Source organism: Pavona decussata, unplaced genomic scaffold, assembly GCF_977016875.1.
Source record: "Pavona decussata unplaced genomic scaffold, jaPavDecu1.1 SCAFFOLD_72, whole genome shotgun sequence".
NCBI classification, from domain to species: domain Eukaryota; kingdom Metazoa; phylum Cnidaria; class Anthozoa; order Scleractinia; family Agariciidae; genus Pavona; species Pavona decussata.
Genome location: NW_028145491.1, coordinates 71788 through 88092, shown reverse-complemented (window position 1 = coordinate 88092; position 16305 = coordinate 71788). Strand labels below are relative to the sequence as shown.

Sequence of the window (16305 nt, the reverse complement as noted above, 5' to 3'; positions counted from 1 at the left end):
GTTTTATGAAGAAAGGGCCCATCCGCCCCCCCCACCACCCCCTTTGCCGACCCCCTGGAATGAGGACTTTTTGAAATTAAACTAGCAAATGCCCCACGACCGGGACAAACTAGTTGTTCAAATTTATACCCCCGGCTTGGGTAGTCCGTAGCTAGAGGTCAAACTGCAGAAACTGTTTAAACACTCCAGTCAATTAACGGAATTTGGGGGATTTCTGGTATGTTGCCAAGTGGATCAGCCCGACACTTGTTAAGTTCATTAACCCATGACCGCGGAAACATTACAATTTTTCTTTATTGACTTAAATGATTCCGTCTACTTTTTCCTTAACTTACAGCAATCAAAGAATATTACAAGACATATATCGCATATAACTAGACCTGTACCACTAGTACTACAGTACTAAAAGGCATCATTACGCTGCCACAAATACAACTTTGTCCCTATCATTCGCACTATGTTTTACGTAAATGGAAAAAGTATAGCTCCTTTTAACCTAAAATAAATGTATATCACATTTGTATAACCGACTTGCATGCATAGCAATGTGACCAGATGATCATGGCATAGGTTTCTAAGATACCTGAACTACGACAATTTTACATACAGCTTACAAATTTGGTATCACAATTACTAACACGAACCATGCAAGGTATATATTTACCATTTGTCAAACAACTAAATATAATGGTAATGTATTTAGTATTTACACACCGCACATATCACATAGTCTCATGGCGGTTTACAATTCTTCTGTGTGGTGAGATCGGATATCAGCGCTGTCAGTGTATATTTCGCGCGACAGAAGAAATCAGAGATAGACGGATAGACCACCTCGCCGTGGACTACGTCCCCTACACTTTTCAAACAGTGTGTGGGTTCTTTGACGTCACATATATTATTAGAAACAAGTATTGTCAGCCGGGAGCTACAGTTTATCGTCCTTGTTTGAGAAGACTAGAAAGTCTAACCATTTGCAGATGTCATTGCAAAGGCAGCACTTTCTCCTCAGTTATTTAAAGACCTTAAGTGTTGGTCCGGCCGGGGTTTGAACCGGTGACCTCCTGCACGGTAGTCCGATGCTCTCCCAACTGAACTAACCAGTCGGCGAGGCCCCTACATACAGCTTACAAATTAGGTGCCTAAATGTTATCTTGACAGGTTTTGTTTTTAAGGAATAACGCAATATCTGGGGTGGAGCGCTACACATTTTTCACACAGCCACCTATTGGGCTCCTACATACAGCTTACAAATAAGTTGCCTACATTTTATCTTAAAAGGTTTCGTTAAGCAGTAACGCAATAACAGGGGTGGGGCGCTTACAATTTGTCACACAGCCACAAATTGGGCTCCTACATACAGCTTACAAATTAGTTGCCTACATTTTATCTTAACAGATTTTGTTGACAGCCACATATAAGGGCTTCTACATACAGCTTAGGTACCTAAATTTACTCTGAAAATGTTGCACTGTTTATGGCACTGATTGTTGGTTTCATAGTCAAACATTCAACGCTTCTTCTTCTCTTGTTGGAACAAAGCTCAGTTTGATGAAACCACGTGACAGCATCAGCTGCCTAAAACCAAATCTAATATGACGAGTTGCATTGAGTAGTTGGCCAATGAAAGCAAACCAGAAATTTATACTCTATAAAAGAAATTTATACTATACAAGATCAAACACAGACGAAAACAGCGAAATAAACCCATCAAAATTCGAAGCAAATACCCTGGGGCTTGTTTCTCGAAAGTCCCGGTAACTTATCGGGCCCAATAAGCCGCTCGGTAAGTCCCCGTAAACTTTTCGGGTGTTTCTCAAAGCTCCCGTTATTTACGATCCCGATAAATTTCCCGGTAACTTGCCCGGTAACTTACGGGAGGTCATGACCTCCCGTGAAGTTACCGGGAAATCGCAAATGTTGCAACACTAAACAAAATGGCGGCCGGAGACGGACTTTTTTGTTTAGTTAAGAGACTTCGTTCGTATCAAAGACGACCCATTCTGGGTGACATGGCTGACTGTGAAGTCAGAGAAAGATTCAGGCTTTCACGAACGAGAATCAAGTGGTTCGTGAATGAACTTGGAGACGCGGAGAAATACAGCGAGAAGCTGCCCGTTGGCTCCGGAAGCAAACATAAATACAGGCGTAGTACTACTGTTGTTGTGGTTAGTAATGTTTTGGGTAACGTTTGAAAAGCGCTTAAGGTGTTTGCATATTGTCGCTATATGAATATGAAACTATTACTATGTTGTTGTTATAAATTATCAACCAACGGCGGAAGGAAAAAAATATTTCGTCATGTAAACATGGCTCACTCGCCGCACGTTGTTGTTACTTCGAAATGGTTTCCTTTTTAGCATAAAAATGGGTTCCTGTCACGCAAAACTAGTCCTACAGCAAGCGATACTGTTTTCTTTATTGTAATTTGGAGAATTTTCATAAGAAGGAGGAAGTTAGAAATCTGACATGCTACAGATAAACCAGTGTACATAACCATTGATATAAACAGAGCGATCGCGATGAGAGTCGCATTATACATGGTCCTCGAAATACACAAATGGTGTTTGCTGCATTAACTAGCTAGAGGGACAAAGGACAAGAAGTTTACTGTACTCACGATAGATAAACGAGAATAAAGAACTAAAAAAATCATCCCCCTTTTCGCAAAATAGTTTCAGTCGCATTTCAATTGATCGCGTCTTGTTGTATGATATGCATAAGTCGATTACGGATGGGTAAAAATAGTGCTCGGTGAATGCCGGAGAAAACGATAAAGTTACGCCAGTTAAACTATGAATATTCAGTTTTAAAACTTGTATGAGATCCTTCCTTATTCCTAATATTCTCTAAACTTACCAGAGTTAGAGGGACAAAGAACGAGAAGTTTACAGTACTCACGATGGATAAACGAGAATAAAGAACTAAAAAAAATATCCCCCTTTTCGCAAAATAGTTTCAGTCGCATTTCAATTGATCGCGTCTTGTTGTATGATATGCATAAGTCGATTACGGATGGGTAAAAATAGTGCTCGGTGAATGCCGGAGAGAACGATCAAATTACGCCAGTTAAACTATGGCTATTCAGTTTTAAAACTTGTATGAGATCCTTCCTTATTCCTAATATTCTCTAAACTTACTAAAGCTGCTAAAAGTAAATTTGTATCAGTACGAACTGTTGGCTGAATAGGCGTTGAAATAGGACACTAAATTTTCTCAACGCGGACACTGTTTCCCCGGCGGTCGGCACAGCTTGTTTAGCTTCATCTCTAATAAAACGTTGAAGGAATTGTATACTGATCCTGATTATTAGTTTGATGCTCACTACAATAATTCATCTTGATAACATTCATAATCCTTTTCAGGTTCTTGTAGCACCCCGCTATTTCGCATCGGGGAGTTTCCTGAAAGTAGTTGCCGATACCATGCATGATGCAAAATAGTGATCTCTCTTGGTTGCTCTCCTTTGATGACATGAAAAAGTTAAACTTAGAACGTATTGTGTTGTCCTTCAAAAAGCATGAAGACAGTCCTGTCGCATCCATAACAGTACTTTTCCATCGGCAGCGAAATCGAATGAATCGAATGGATTACGCGTAGTCCCAAGTCGTTCTCCTTCTCTTGCGAAAGAGCGTGAAGCGCGCACGAGAGCCTGGTAACGGTCCCCTATTTTACCGGGCCCGGAAATTACCGGGAAAGTTTACGGGTGCTTCGACAAACACAACATCGGGCCCGATAAAATTTCCCGATAACGGCCCCGCTAAGTTATCGGGCCCGGAAGTTACCGGGACTTTCGAGAAACGGGCCCCTGGGGCCCGTTGCTCACTATTTTATTGTTATAAATTATCAACCAACGGCGGAGAAAAAAATAAATCTTTTGTCTTGTAATACGGCTCACTCGCCGCACACTATTACTTCGAAATGGCTTCATTTTTAGCATAAAATGGGTTCCTATCATGCAAAACGTATCCTACAGCAAGCGAATTTTCATAAGAAGGACGAAGTCAGAAATCTGACATGCTACACTGAGATAAATGTAAACATAACCATTGATATAAACAGAGCGATCGCGATGAGAGACGAATTATGCGCCGTCCTCGAAATACACAAATGCAGTGTTTGCTGCATAAGCTACAGGGAAAAAGAATAAGAAGCTTACACACGATAGATAAACGAGAATAACGAACTGAAAAATCGTTCCACTTTTCGCAAAATAGTTTCAGTCGCATTTCAATTGATCGAGCCTTGTTGTATGATACAAAAGCCGATTTCTGATCGGTAAAAGTAGTGCTTGTGTCTGCCGGAGAAGACGATCAAATCACGCCAGTTGAACTATAGTATTCAATTTTAAAACTTGTATGAGATCCTTCCTTATTCCCAATATTCTCTATACTTACTAAGGCTGCCAAAAGTGATTTGTATCAGTACGAACTGTTGAAATAGGCGTTGAAATAGGACAACACGCAGACACTGTTTCCCCGGCGGTCGCCATAGCTTGCTTAGCTTCATCTCTTTTACAACTTTGAAGGAATTATATACTGATCCTGACTATTATTTTGATGCTCACAACAAGAATTCACGATGATAACATTCATAATCCTTTTCAGGTTTTATTTGGCGTCAGAGAGTTTCCTGAAAGTAATTGCCGATGCCATGCATGATGCAAAATAGTGATCTCTCTTGGTTGCTCCCCTTTGAAAAAACGTTAAAGTTAAACTTAGGACATATTGTATTGCCCTTCAAAAAGCATGAAGACAGTCCTGTCTCATCCATAACCGTGCTTTTCTCGAATGGATTACGTGCAGTGCTATTAAATCCGTTCTTCTTCTCTTGAGAACGAGCGTGAAGCGCGCGCAAGAACCTGGCAATGGTCACCTATTTTACCGGGCCTGGAAATTACCGGGAAAGTTTACAGGTGCTTCGAGAAACGCATTATCGGGCCGGTAAATTACCATCGATATTCTACTAAATACTATTCTAAGTAGCTCCAATATTGAGGCATATATAATTGATAGATTATTAATCTATTGTTTTTAGTATAACTACTATTGACTGCTTAAAGCAAAACCAAAGCTAACACGAAATTACCATCGACACTCAACTAAATACCATTCTAAGTAGCTCTAATACTATTAATGAGGTAATTGATAGATTATCATTCTATTGTTGTTAGTATAACTACTATTGACTGCTTAAAGCAAAACCAAAGCTAACACGAAATTACCATCGACACTCAACTAAATACTATTTTAAGTAACTTTAATACTATTAATGAAGTAATTGATGGATTATTATTCTATTTTTATCAGTATAACTACTATTGACTGCTTATTAAACGTTGGCCACGGCCTTACGAGTATCTTTTTCAAGTATTTACTGCTTACCCAACAAGTTTAAACTCAATAAAAACTATTGCTTTTAATGCGGTTTCTATCAGCAATGTTGAAACAATTACAGCTTTGTTTCCAGCTCTGTTTCCTGTTCAACAGTTTTGCTGGTGCTTTCAGCTGCGCTACTGTAGCATGGCTCACGTTCATCGAGTTGATTAAAATCGTAATAAGGAGCGTCGACCGTCATCATCCTTTCAAATGTTGATATCAGTTGTGCAAACGTTGGACGCTCGTCTAGATCGTGCTCCCAACAGTCCATCATTAACTGGTATCTGTTGAAATAAAATAAATCGCATATTTCGGACACAGGTAGAAAATTCGGTAGAATGATAGACTATTGTTCGATATTGTGGAAACAACTACCGTGACGGCCAGTGCAATTTGCTGCTGACTGGAGCCGTCAAAAACTTCGACGAGTGTTGCCATTAGATTTAAAAAAAAAAAGTGGACAAACGTTTTCTATTCACTTTGAAAAATATACATGAGAAAATTACCATGTCTTTTCACGATTTTATAAATACTCTGCACCTTTTAAAGGTCACATTTTTAATTTTCTTATTACCTTGCAATATCTAACTGGAGTCCAGCGCTTCTTAATTATCAAGCAAACATTTTTTGAATAGACTCGACTCATGAATAATTATTCGTTGAACCAAAAAAGTAGTGAACATATTCATGAGGTTGTCTTACGAGCTGGGTTCACTGCATATTTTTTTCTCTTTCGGTGAGGTATCCAGACAATCACAGATCCTTCCTGGAGTCACATTTGAGGACATTACGTATTCAACTTTACACTTTGCAAGATTTGTGATTTATTCCTCTTTAGAGAAGATTGAAGATTCAGCAGTTAATTACTTACATCTCATTATTACACGTCTTGGGCTTCTCCATGCGATATCCTCCTTTCAGAAGATGGCACATCCGCCCGTTGCGTATTCCTGGATATGGGATGCCGCCTGAAATGTCAGATCGAAGAGGAATTGTGAGACTTTAAAGAAATCTTAAAACAATAGCAGCGTAATTGTAATATTTGCACAATTTAATTGCAGGATGAAGCAGATATTCGGTTTTAAATTTACGGGACAATGAAAATGAAGAAAGATTCAATATTTGTAAACCTAGAAATTGAACAGCATTTAGACACAAAAACAGTTTCTTACCCATAGTAGCCAGTTCCCACAGAACTACTCCAAAAGACCATCTAAAACGAGAGGTATTAAGAAACTAATTAATTGTTTGTCTCTAGTTTGCTTACAACCAGTGTCCGAGTTGTTTTGTAACTAGAGTGCTTAAGTGTTTTTCTCCTGGGACTAGCAGCTAATAGTAAGCTATGGATAAGAGGGGTAGTTTTGAAAGAAACTGTGGTGTTGCGGAGGTGGGAAATAGAAACAAATGTTTGGTTAATCAACAAAGTTGATAACTAAAGGCAAATTTGCCACCGTAAAGAGGTGTGAGTGCTGACGTTTCGTTTCTAAAGATTCGTCTTTTTCCCCCACAGAAACACGATTAGGGTAGGAATAAATTGCAGGCAGATTTATTTTATCAGTTCCAACTAATTCGCGAATTAAGGTTATTCTAGCGTTTCTGACACTATTCGCCTCCAAAAAGATCGACAGTGGCGACTTTAATAACTACGGACGTTCAAATTCGTTGGTCACTGACGGCAGTCAGAAGTTGAATATCTTCCTGTTTTGACGCAATCTGACGCTCGGCCATTACATTGCTGCTGACGGCTCTGAACAACACAGTCCTTGGAAAGAAGCGGCATCGTTTGTGTTTAATTATCTAATGCTGATAAGAACCAAACCGACGAAAAGTGTTTTATAGGTGCGCCCTTATTGGCTAATCAAATTTCGGATGCGAGTATTTGCCATCCTTTACCTCTTCCCAGCACTCTCCTCCTCTCTATTTTTTTTCTTGATTCCAGAAACAAAAAGACTAATTGGGGCTGTTCATCCACGGCTTTAGTATATAAAATACAGTTGTGAACTTGGTGAATATTGGTGGATATTTACTTCGACGTTTCGTGAGCCGGTAAAAAGCCCACAATTATCCACCTCCACTTGGATGGATCATCGTAAGACAAGCAATCAGATTGCTTAAAATTGCAAGGTGGTCACGTTACTAAATATCTTAATGCCATAGGTGATAAGTTCGAGTGATGCGTTAAAGAAGAAACAAACAATTTTAACACTACTTGTAGGAGTATCTGCCACTCTCTTGCGAATCAAATTCTGTGTGAATTTGATTCACAGTTTGATCTTCGACTCGTTAATTCGGCTGTCTTCTCGCTCTCCTGGTCGTTGGTTCATTCGTTTTCCGCTTTCGTGTTCATTTGGACATTTTGTTTATCCGGCTTGCTGTGCAATTCAACGGCGTGTAAGATGATTATAACCATGGTAACCATAATTCAACCAAATAAAATTAAAGGCTCTATCATAAAATTAGGAAAAAAGTATCCTGATGTTTTTAATACTGCGCGCGTTAGAGAGAAGTATAAATAAGTATATAGTAATATGCTTTAGAAGATCGATTCGTGTGATTTATTTTCACAAACTTACACATCACTCTTTGCGGAGTATATGCCGTTCTCAAGCGCCTCAGGTGCAGTCCATTTGATGGGCAGTTTCCTTGTGTGCTGCACCTCATAGATCTCCCCATCACTCATGTGGCGCAGTAAACCGAAATCAGAAATCTTCACCTTTCTGTCTTCAGTAACAAGGACATTACGGGCTGCTAAATCACGATGAACAAATCCTCTGCTGGCCAGGTAATCCTATCGGAACGAAAATAGGAATGAATTTTAATAAGGTAAATAACATATTCTTTGGACAAAGCAACCTTCAAAACGAAGATCTCATAACAAATTTAGGCCTCGGTTCACACGCCTCACCTCTAGACGTAGTACCAAGTGGTACAGTCACTCGACGCATGAAGTTATACATTTAATCCAACATCATATCATAAAGCAAGCTGTTCTGCAGCTTGGGATTTTAACAATGTTAATGCTTTTGCCAAAACAAATTGATTTCGACGGCATACTGCTTCCAACACCTATTTAACACGGTGCATAAGGTCTCAGTACGGCGTGGAGCACGATGTGCGGCACTTAAATAGAAAAAAAAAAAAACATTTTACTCCTGGGACGCCTGTGTTGAACTAAGTCCTTTTATAACGGAATTTTTGCAGCTTGGCAGGAAAAAATTTATTTGGCGAGCAGTATGGATACTATTTCGATGAGAGTTTGTGCCTTGTCAACAATTTGTAATTTAGAAAAGACCTATTCCCTGGAGTAAGTTACAAATGCCATGGATACAAAGCCATTTTAATAGCTCTAGAATGCAAGCAAATTCTAAACTTGATTTCTGAGGTTACGGGAAAAAAAAAAAAAGGAAAAAAAAATCAGTATTCTAAAATTAGGGTTACATAGCCAGAAGAAATGAGACTGGAAGATTATGGACGGCTGGTAAAAGTGATGCTCAAATGTCCTTGTAAACAATGTTTTTTCTAACTACGAAGCTATGCCTAGCATAAATGACCATTTTTGGTAGTTTACAACATGAATATAAACGAGAAGAAACAAGAAGTAAGTCATGTCATACAAAGACTGTTTTCCGTCCTCTTCCATCATCCACATTGTACGAAAGCTAACAGGTGCCATATAGGAGAAGAAGGAATAAAGAGTTCTTAGTGGGTTTCCTCTTCTTACATATAAAGATGAACCTCTGAATCTTTAGAGTTGTTCACTTACCATTCCCTGAGCTATTTGCCACGCAAAACAAAGAATATCCTTTGGGGAAATGTTATCATCGTCATCATTGCTGGGTGGTTCATCCTCGTGCTGGATGGTGATCTTCATATCTGCTCTTCCTTCGTTGGCGGATGTCAAACCTTTCTCCCCAGCCTCATCTTCTTTTTGGTTTGGTGGAGTTGGAAGCGGTTTTCTTTTCGGAACACGGCCAAATTCGACCATAGGTACATCCAAAGTTGACATAACCTCTTCCTTCCGCTTTTTGTCCGATCCAAATTGCTGAGTCTTGTCGCTTAGCAATAACTCTGTTTTTTCCAAAATGCTGAACGGTTGACATTCAGCTGTGAATGAAAGGCTGCCTGGGGTTACGTCATTCTCTTCATCGACCTTTGCTTTTTCTTCTTCGTCTTCTTCTTCCTCCGTGTTGTCTTCTTTTCTTTCCTCGTCTTTCGCATTTTCTCCTAGGGCATCTTCCTTGGTTAGGATTACAGAAGATATTTTGGGGTTTCCATCATCATTGCTATCACCTTCCTCACTTGAACAAGGTGCGAGGTCTTCAAAGATGTTAATGTCAACAGGGTTTTTCATCTTAAGCTGGCGAATTAAAGAAAAACATTAAAATGAAATTAAAATTTTAAACTAAATTCTTTCTTTATAGTTCTTTCTTTATAGTGGAAATGCACTTAGCTACCCAAAGCTAGTTTACAGGCATTCCAATCAGAAATAACGGGTAACAAATAATAATCAAATCGAACATAACATGTTAAAAGTCCGAACTGGCAGGAGGCAAACCAGCTGACCACAAGCGTGGCCGAGGCGGGACTTGAACCCGTGACCTCCGGATTTCAAGTCCGGCGCCCTAACCGCTGGACCACGCCGCCTCCTTATTATTTTACGATTATTGAGGAGATGTTGCTAGTGAAAGAAAAAAATACCAACAGAGCTGAAAACGCTGAATCTCATTTTATTCTGGGCCAGAATAAAGAATTAATGTACACTTATTAATCTACAAGTTTTTATATAACACCAAGAAAGTATGAATGACCGTGCACAAAAACAATATTTTAAGAGTGGCTCCCCTATGCATGTTTTTGTTCATTCATACTCTCCAGGACTTCCAGGCACAATAATCTTTTAGCAACAGCTTTCCTGAAGTTTCGTCCTAAGAAAATGATCCCGACAAGCAGAACTGTCCAGATTATTTGAATCTTACCAGATGCCTTTTGTTCCTAAGCCACTGGAGGAGATCCCCGTGTGACACATACTCCAGTATTAACATGATTGGCTCTGATCTCTCCCAGTAGCCGAGCATGCTCACAACATTCCGATGAAAACCAATTTCTTTCATGACGTCAATTTCCTGAAGAAACTCTTTTTTTCCTTCTAAGCCGGCTCTTTCTACAGCAAGAAAGAAAAAAAATCAGCAACACAACCAGGATGGACCAGGAGTTTTTCAATTAATTCATCGCGACAAAAAATTAGAAGGCGACTTTAACATTAAACATATATATCCCATTTGATCGGCATAACATTAAGGTGGCTGTAGAAATGTTTACTGACGTGTGCTCTCAGTTTCAGTTGCTCAGTGAGGTGAATCAGCACTTGCGTAAGTGTGAAGAAATCAAACATGGCTCCGATGGTCTGTTTCGTATCGGCTGAGATAATATATCTTCCGACCCTTATAACATGGAGTGTGTTGAATATAAATCTACTTGTAAAATTATTGTGCAAGAGAAACTAAGCTTGCACAAGCCACAGCTTTATCTGCGTGTTGGTCATCTTTGCTGCGAAAACATACTTTCGCCCCCAGTCCTCAAAGGCCGCGTACCTCTTTGTCCGTACCAAGGAGCGTAAAAAATCCATCCGAAATTGAAGTCCGGTTTAGCTTTTAGTGGAAAGTTAACTGGAATGCGAAGTTTTGAAATAGGCATTGACAATGTCTTGAAAGGTTTTACAAATACATTTTATTACGTCCGATACCGAAAGAAAGAAAGCATAAAGTGTACTGAACATAATCTCACAGGATTCATTGCCAATGCCGCGGAAAAATGGGAAAAAAAAACAGGGTTGCTTGACAAGAGTGAACAAAAATGTTTAAACAATTCAAGGTAAAAAAAAAGGACAATATTTATTTGGAAATAAAAAATGTATATATCTAATTATTGGTTCTGAGACTTGGTTTAAAGTGATTAAAGTTTTACAAATTGTTCTTATCATTTTCCAATGCGGACAGAAGCTGAAAAGCCTTTCCAATGCAGTTGAAAGGTTTGGAAAAAAAGAAAAATTGTTATCCAGTAGCACTACACCACCCAGACGTGACCATCTTTCTTTTCGCCTTGTAACAAAGACCTAAGTTTGTCAACTTAGATGACATCACTTAAAGAAAGTATTTGCAAAGTAAATCTTTGCAAAACTTTCTTGGTCAGTTTGTGAACCCTGGACCCCGATCACGCACGTGCACGTCATTCACTTTTCTCTCCTTGAAAAGATCATGCACAAGGGCCAATCACGTAATGCGCTCAGAGTCAGAGTAATTGTTGTAATTTTTATAGTTCCCATGCATAGCATTATTTTAAAGCGTTCCGTGCTGGGTATTGGCAATTGGTAAGGCCCAATAAGAGCCAACAACTTTTATATCTTAAAGGTTTGTTTCAGCTATTGGCCATTTAGATGGCGATATGGCTATATTTTAAACAGACTCAAAGCTGACATTAGTTTCTTCGTTTAAAATTCTGTCCTAGGTATTTCAAGAAATCTTGCGCGAAAATTACTTAAGAAAACAAGTGAAAAACCAATTGTAAAACAACCCGTCAAAGAAAAATGAAGAAGAAATTACACAAGTATCAGCAAACAACAACAACAACAAAATTAAATATGGTTAATTAATAAACACATCACTATGGAAACGACCAGTATCTCAACCAAAATGCCAATCAGAACATAGAAAACAAAACGCCAAGTGTGAAAAAATGTACAATTTAACAAAGAAATTTTTAGTATTCGAGAAACCTAGAAAAAAAAGCAAAGAGATTGACCCAAAAAATGTCTGTAAAAATTACAGAGGACCAAGGTCTTTTAGAATGTTAATCAAAATATATGTTAAAATTTTTTATCCACCCTAATTTTCAGCTAACAAAAAAAAGTCCAGTTTATAGTAGCCATATTTTAAAGGAAATGGACAATATCTTAACGAAAGCGTCAATTTAACAAATCGAATGTGGTTTGGCGTTGTCTGTACTCTTATCGACAACGATATTCGTCATCACAGTGGTCAAAATGTTGTGGACGCCGAGTGAGTCCACAACAAATTTTGACCACTGTGATGACGAATATTGTTGTCGATAAGAGTGCAGACAACGCTAAACCACATTAGATTTGTTTTTTACCACAATATCAAAGTCAAAGAAAATTTTTACAATAACTGTCAAAATTTCCGCGCGCTTATTGACGCGAGCAGCGTTGTCTAGACTCTTATCGACAACGGAAAATTAGCCAATCAGATTGCGAGATAAGGAACAATTGTGGTTAAATAAATAAATAAATAAATAAATAAGTAAGCATGCACCAAACGTCTCTCAATTTTCAATTCCCTTCGAACAGCTTTATCGTTCAACTACTGGAAAAGTGGTAAAGCTAACCAATGACGATGCCCCTTGGAAAGAATAGATGCCGAAATGTTTGTTAAACGGACCACTTATACTAATGTATTTAGACAATATAACTGTAGCTATTTTTTTAAAACTACTCTTAGTCATAGAGAGGTTGGGTGTTTTATCTAATAATTTGCGACAATCAAAGGAATCAGGCAATTCTGTTTCTGGATAAAACTTTGAAGAACAAGGAATCTGTTTTTCGATTTGCTTACAACTGGGTCAATTGTGTCCCCTATAGATATTGAGGTGACGTAGTTAAAAAAAATGAGAAACTAATGCTTTTGAAATAAAAAACAATATATATAAATTATACGTGAGTAATTTCCTTACCAAGTAAAACTTTTATGGCAACCAGTCGTCCTTCACCAGTGTCCACTCTCAGCTCCCTGGGCTTTAAAAATACTTCACGTTTGGGTAATTCCTTCAGTACTCCTTTATGAACTTTACCGTACGCACCTCGACCCAGCTCCTCCATGAAGATTACTCGCTCGGGCGGGACTTCCCGTAACAAATATGGAATGATGTCGGACTTGGATCTTAGAAGATGTAATGTGATTAAATTAAATCTCCGTTAACTACTATGGAGAATTTGTCACGGAAGAAAACGTAAAGCTTACTGATGGTACGTGTTTTTTTCTTTCATTTATCTAAGGTGCCACAAGCAGCAGCTTTCAGAAAATTTAAGGTTCAATGGATTTCTAAACTCACTTTCCACCCTTTACCAAAAGTATCATAATTATATGTAAGTGAAATTTGACATTGCGTTAAATTACAGTGTGTAAACAACTGACCTGTTTATTTGTTCATCATACTGGTAAAATAAGACAGAGATGACAGAATTCGAGCCATAAAAATATTTGAATAGTGAGGGCCGTCCCCTGCCTCACTTGTAATATAAAATGATCGATAAAGTGCGTTCATACCTTACAGCGGTTCTGCCCTGTTTCAGTTTTTGTCTTCTGTAGCAAATTATTGCCAGAGCTATCGTGGTAATTAGAGCAACGGTGACTCCCACGATTATGTAGACCACGTTTGCAAGGCTGTCTGTACTTGTATCACCCGTAGGAGGAGAATCCTTTTTAACTTAAAAAAAAATCATTTCCATAACAATCACTTTTATGCTTATTATAATAGTAATATTAACCCCACTCGGCTGGATTTTGTTTTAGTTCCTGAGCCTAGCAAGTGAGGGGAGTGGGTAAGGCAGGCAGGGGTAAAAAGGTCCACCCCCATTGTAACTTAAAAACCATTTAACCTTGAAAATGAAACCTGGAGGGTTAATAGTACGTCTAAAACTATTTTCAATTGTGTCCGCAAAATGAGACAAGGACGTTATTCCCCTTAGCCGCAATCTTGGAATTTTCGATTTCTCTTAATCCCCATAAAATCGTTCAAACTGAGCCCAAATAATCAAAATCAATCAGAAATACTTTAATTATAGCATATAATTAAAAATCACGACAATACACTGTATTTCTTCACAAAAAGGTAGGAAAATCCAAATTTCCCAAAAAAGGTCCAAATCATTTACCTAAAGGAAAGTAAAGAGAATGGAATCATCCTGGTGTAGTGAAAATTTTGTTTCAGCTACAATGAATGTGAGTTGAATCGGTGAGTGGCTAGATGTGTGTAGATAGATTGATTTTGTAAAACTTATTGTCCCAAGTCGAGTACTAAATTGATTAGTTCTCTACGTTTGAAATGACTGTATTTAAATCATAGCGTAGTGAAAGTTGCGTTCAGTGTTTAGAGCAGTCCAGAAAAGTGTTTTTCTCAAGCTTTCCGAGGAAGCTCACGTTTTTAATTTAGTCGCGCCTTGCTTGTTGTAAACAACAAAAGCTTATCAAAGTTTCACCCAATTTTCTGATTTACCAGCCCTATTTTTCGGCTTATGTTTGCATATAATTTCAAAAGGTATTGTTTCATTCAAGAATTATTGATTGGAGGCCGAAAACTGTGTAAAATTGTTTATTATATATGCCACCGCGCAATCGGCTGAAAATGGCGAGTTTGCCGGATTCTATTAAAATCTTCCCTCACTTGCGAAATCTAATTTTTTCGTACACAATAATTGTATACTCCCTTTAGGCCATTATAAAGTTAGATCCAAAAGACAATTTAGGATTCCTTGTTTTCCATGATTACATGCTAGTCGAAAATGCACTGAAAATAAATGTTATGCCTGCTGGCTATGAAGAATTTCTTTCCGAGCAGAACAGTTTCATGTTCTGTTTTGTTTTCTTGTTGCAGTTTTAACTTGAAGAAGATAAAACCATATAATAAATCCTTTATTGACCAACCTTGTTCGGTCAAGATGGCTGGATATTGGCCTCGTTCTTTTTTTGCGTTTTTATGGATCTCGACTTCGTTTCGGTCCATAAAAATGCAAAAAAAAGAACTTGGCCAATATCCAGCCATCTTGATCTCCCGTTTGGTCAATAACGCATATATAGTTTTAGTCAGATCTTTCCTGTAGTTAGTTAGCAGCACATAGACATATTAATGCGAATTGTGTAGTTTTTTTTACCAGTAAGGACAGTCACATATTTTTAGATTTAGTAAGAGCGTGATCCAAACATAATGCAGTGCCATACCTGACTTGGTTTTCACCCGCCAGGAAGTTGACCAGCCACTCGTGGATCCAGCAGTCACTGCTATTTCATACTCTTTATCGCAGTCAAGTGGTATGGTATGGTAGGTACTCGTAACATTGTAAATTATAATCCAGCCAGGATCACTATCATTCATGAATGTCTTGATTTCTTTGTAGCGTATTGTGTACCTAACGGAGCACGCGCTGCTTGTTGGGAGTTTCCACATAACGCTTACATTGCAGCCATCTATTTCCTTTTCTTTGTTGGTAATTATAAGAGGCATCAGTGGTTTCCCTGTAACCAGTGAAATAAAAGTAAATTACAGCAGATTCAAAAGTCAACCTTTTAAAAAATCCTTATGCACTCTTCACTATTTTCACCTTAAATAATCAAATTTCTCTATACAATTATTAACATATTTATTTTTTTCATTTTATCAATATTTGAAAATTTAAATAGAGCACACCCTTCGTAATAAAAATGATGAAAAGCATGCTGCAAAAAAAACATTTGTCCATCGATCGTTCATCTGTTCATTTGTTTATCTGGTTTCTCAAGGTAAGTTCAGTCAGTTTTTTGTTCGTTTTATCTGGTGAGCGGTCGGTGGACCGTTTGATCGTTATCTGGGTAATTTGGCCATCAGTGTTTATTTATACGGTTTGTTCGTTCTCTCGTTCTTCAGCTTGCGCGTTTGTTTAGATTTGTTCACTTGCTTCTCCGTTTGCCTAGTTCTCCTTGCTATTAACAGGCATAAAAATGTTACAAACGATTAAATCAAATTAATTTATAGCTATATTAGAACATTATGGCTGCAATGCTATAGAGAAACCCTTTTTCTTTCTCCTCTTATCGTATTCCTAAAAAAGATAATGATGATAAGCAAGACGATTGATTACCATAGAAACGATGATGATGAA

The 16305-nt window shown here is 38.1% G+C and overlaps 2 protein-coding genes and 1 non-coding gene across 3 annotated transcripts in view; all 3 read right to left on the bottom strand.

Moving 5' to 3' along the window:
* LOC146476760 (uncharacterized) overlaps nucleotides 1-16305 on the bottom strand; it is a gene marked incomplete at its 5' end in the record, with an annotated part of 220663 nt that overhangs the window by 142691 nt on the left and 61667 nt on the right. The gene's annotated exons all lie outside the window — the stretch shown is intronic.
* On the bottom strand, nucleotides 4838-15635 carry LOC146476762 (platelet-derived growth factor receptor alpha-like). Its single transcript, XM_085113928.1, has 9 exons — nucleotides 15389-15635; nucleotides 13718-13877; nucleotides 13125-13330; nucleotides 10355-10539; nucleotides 9142-9735; nucleotides 7952-8166; nucleotides 6551-6591; nucleotides 6250-6346; nucleotides 4838-5662 (listed from the first exon to the last, which is right to left on the bottom strand). The coding sequence occupies exons 1-9, from the start codon at nucleotides 15612-15614 to the stop codon at nucleotides 5452-5454; spliced, it is 1935 nt and encodes a 644-aa protein (XP_084970054.1). The 5' UTR covers nucleotides 15615-15635; the 3' UTR covers nucleotides 4838-5451.
* Nucleotides 9950-10022, bottom strand: Trnas-uga (transfer RNA serine (anticodon UGA)). Its single transcript has one exon. It is a non-coding gene; the product is annotated as a tRNA-Ser (tRNA).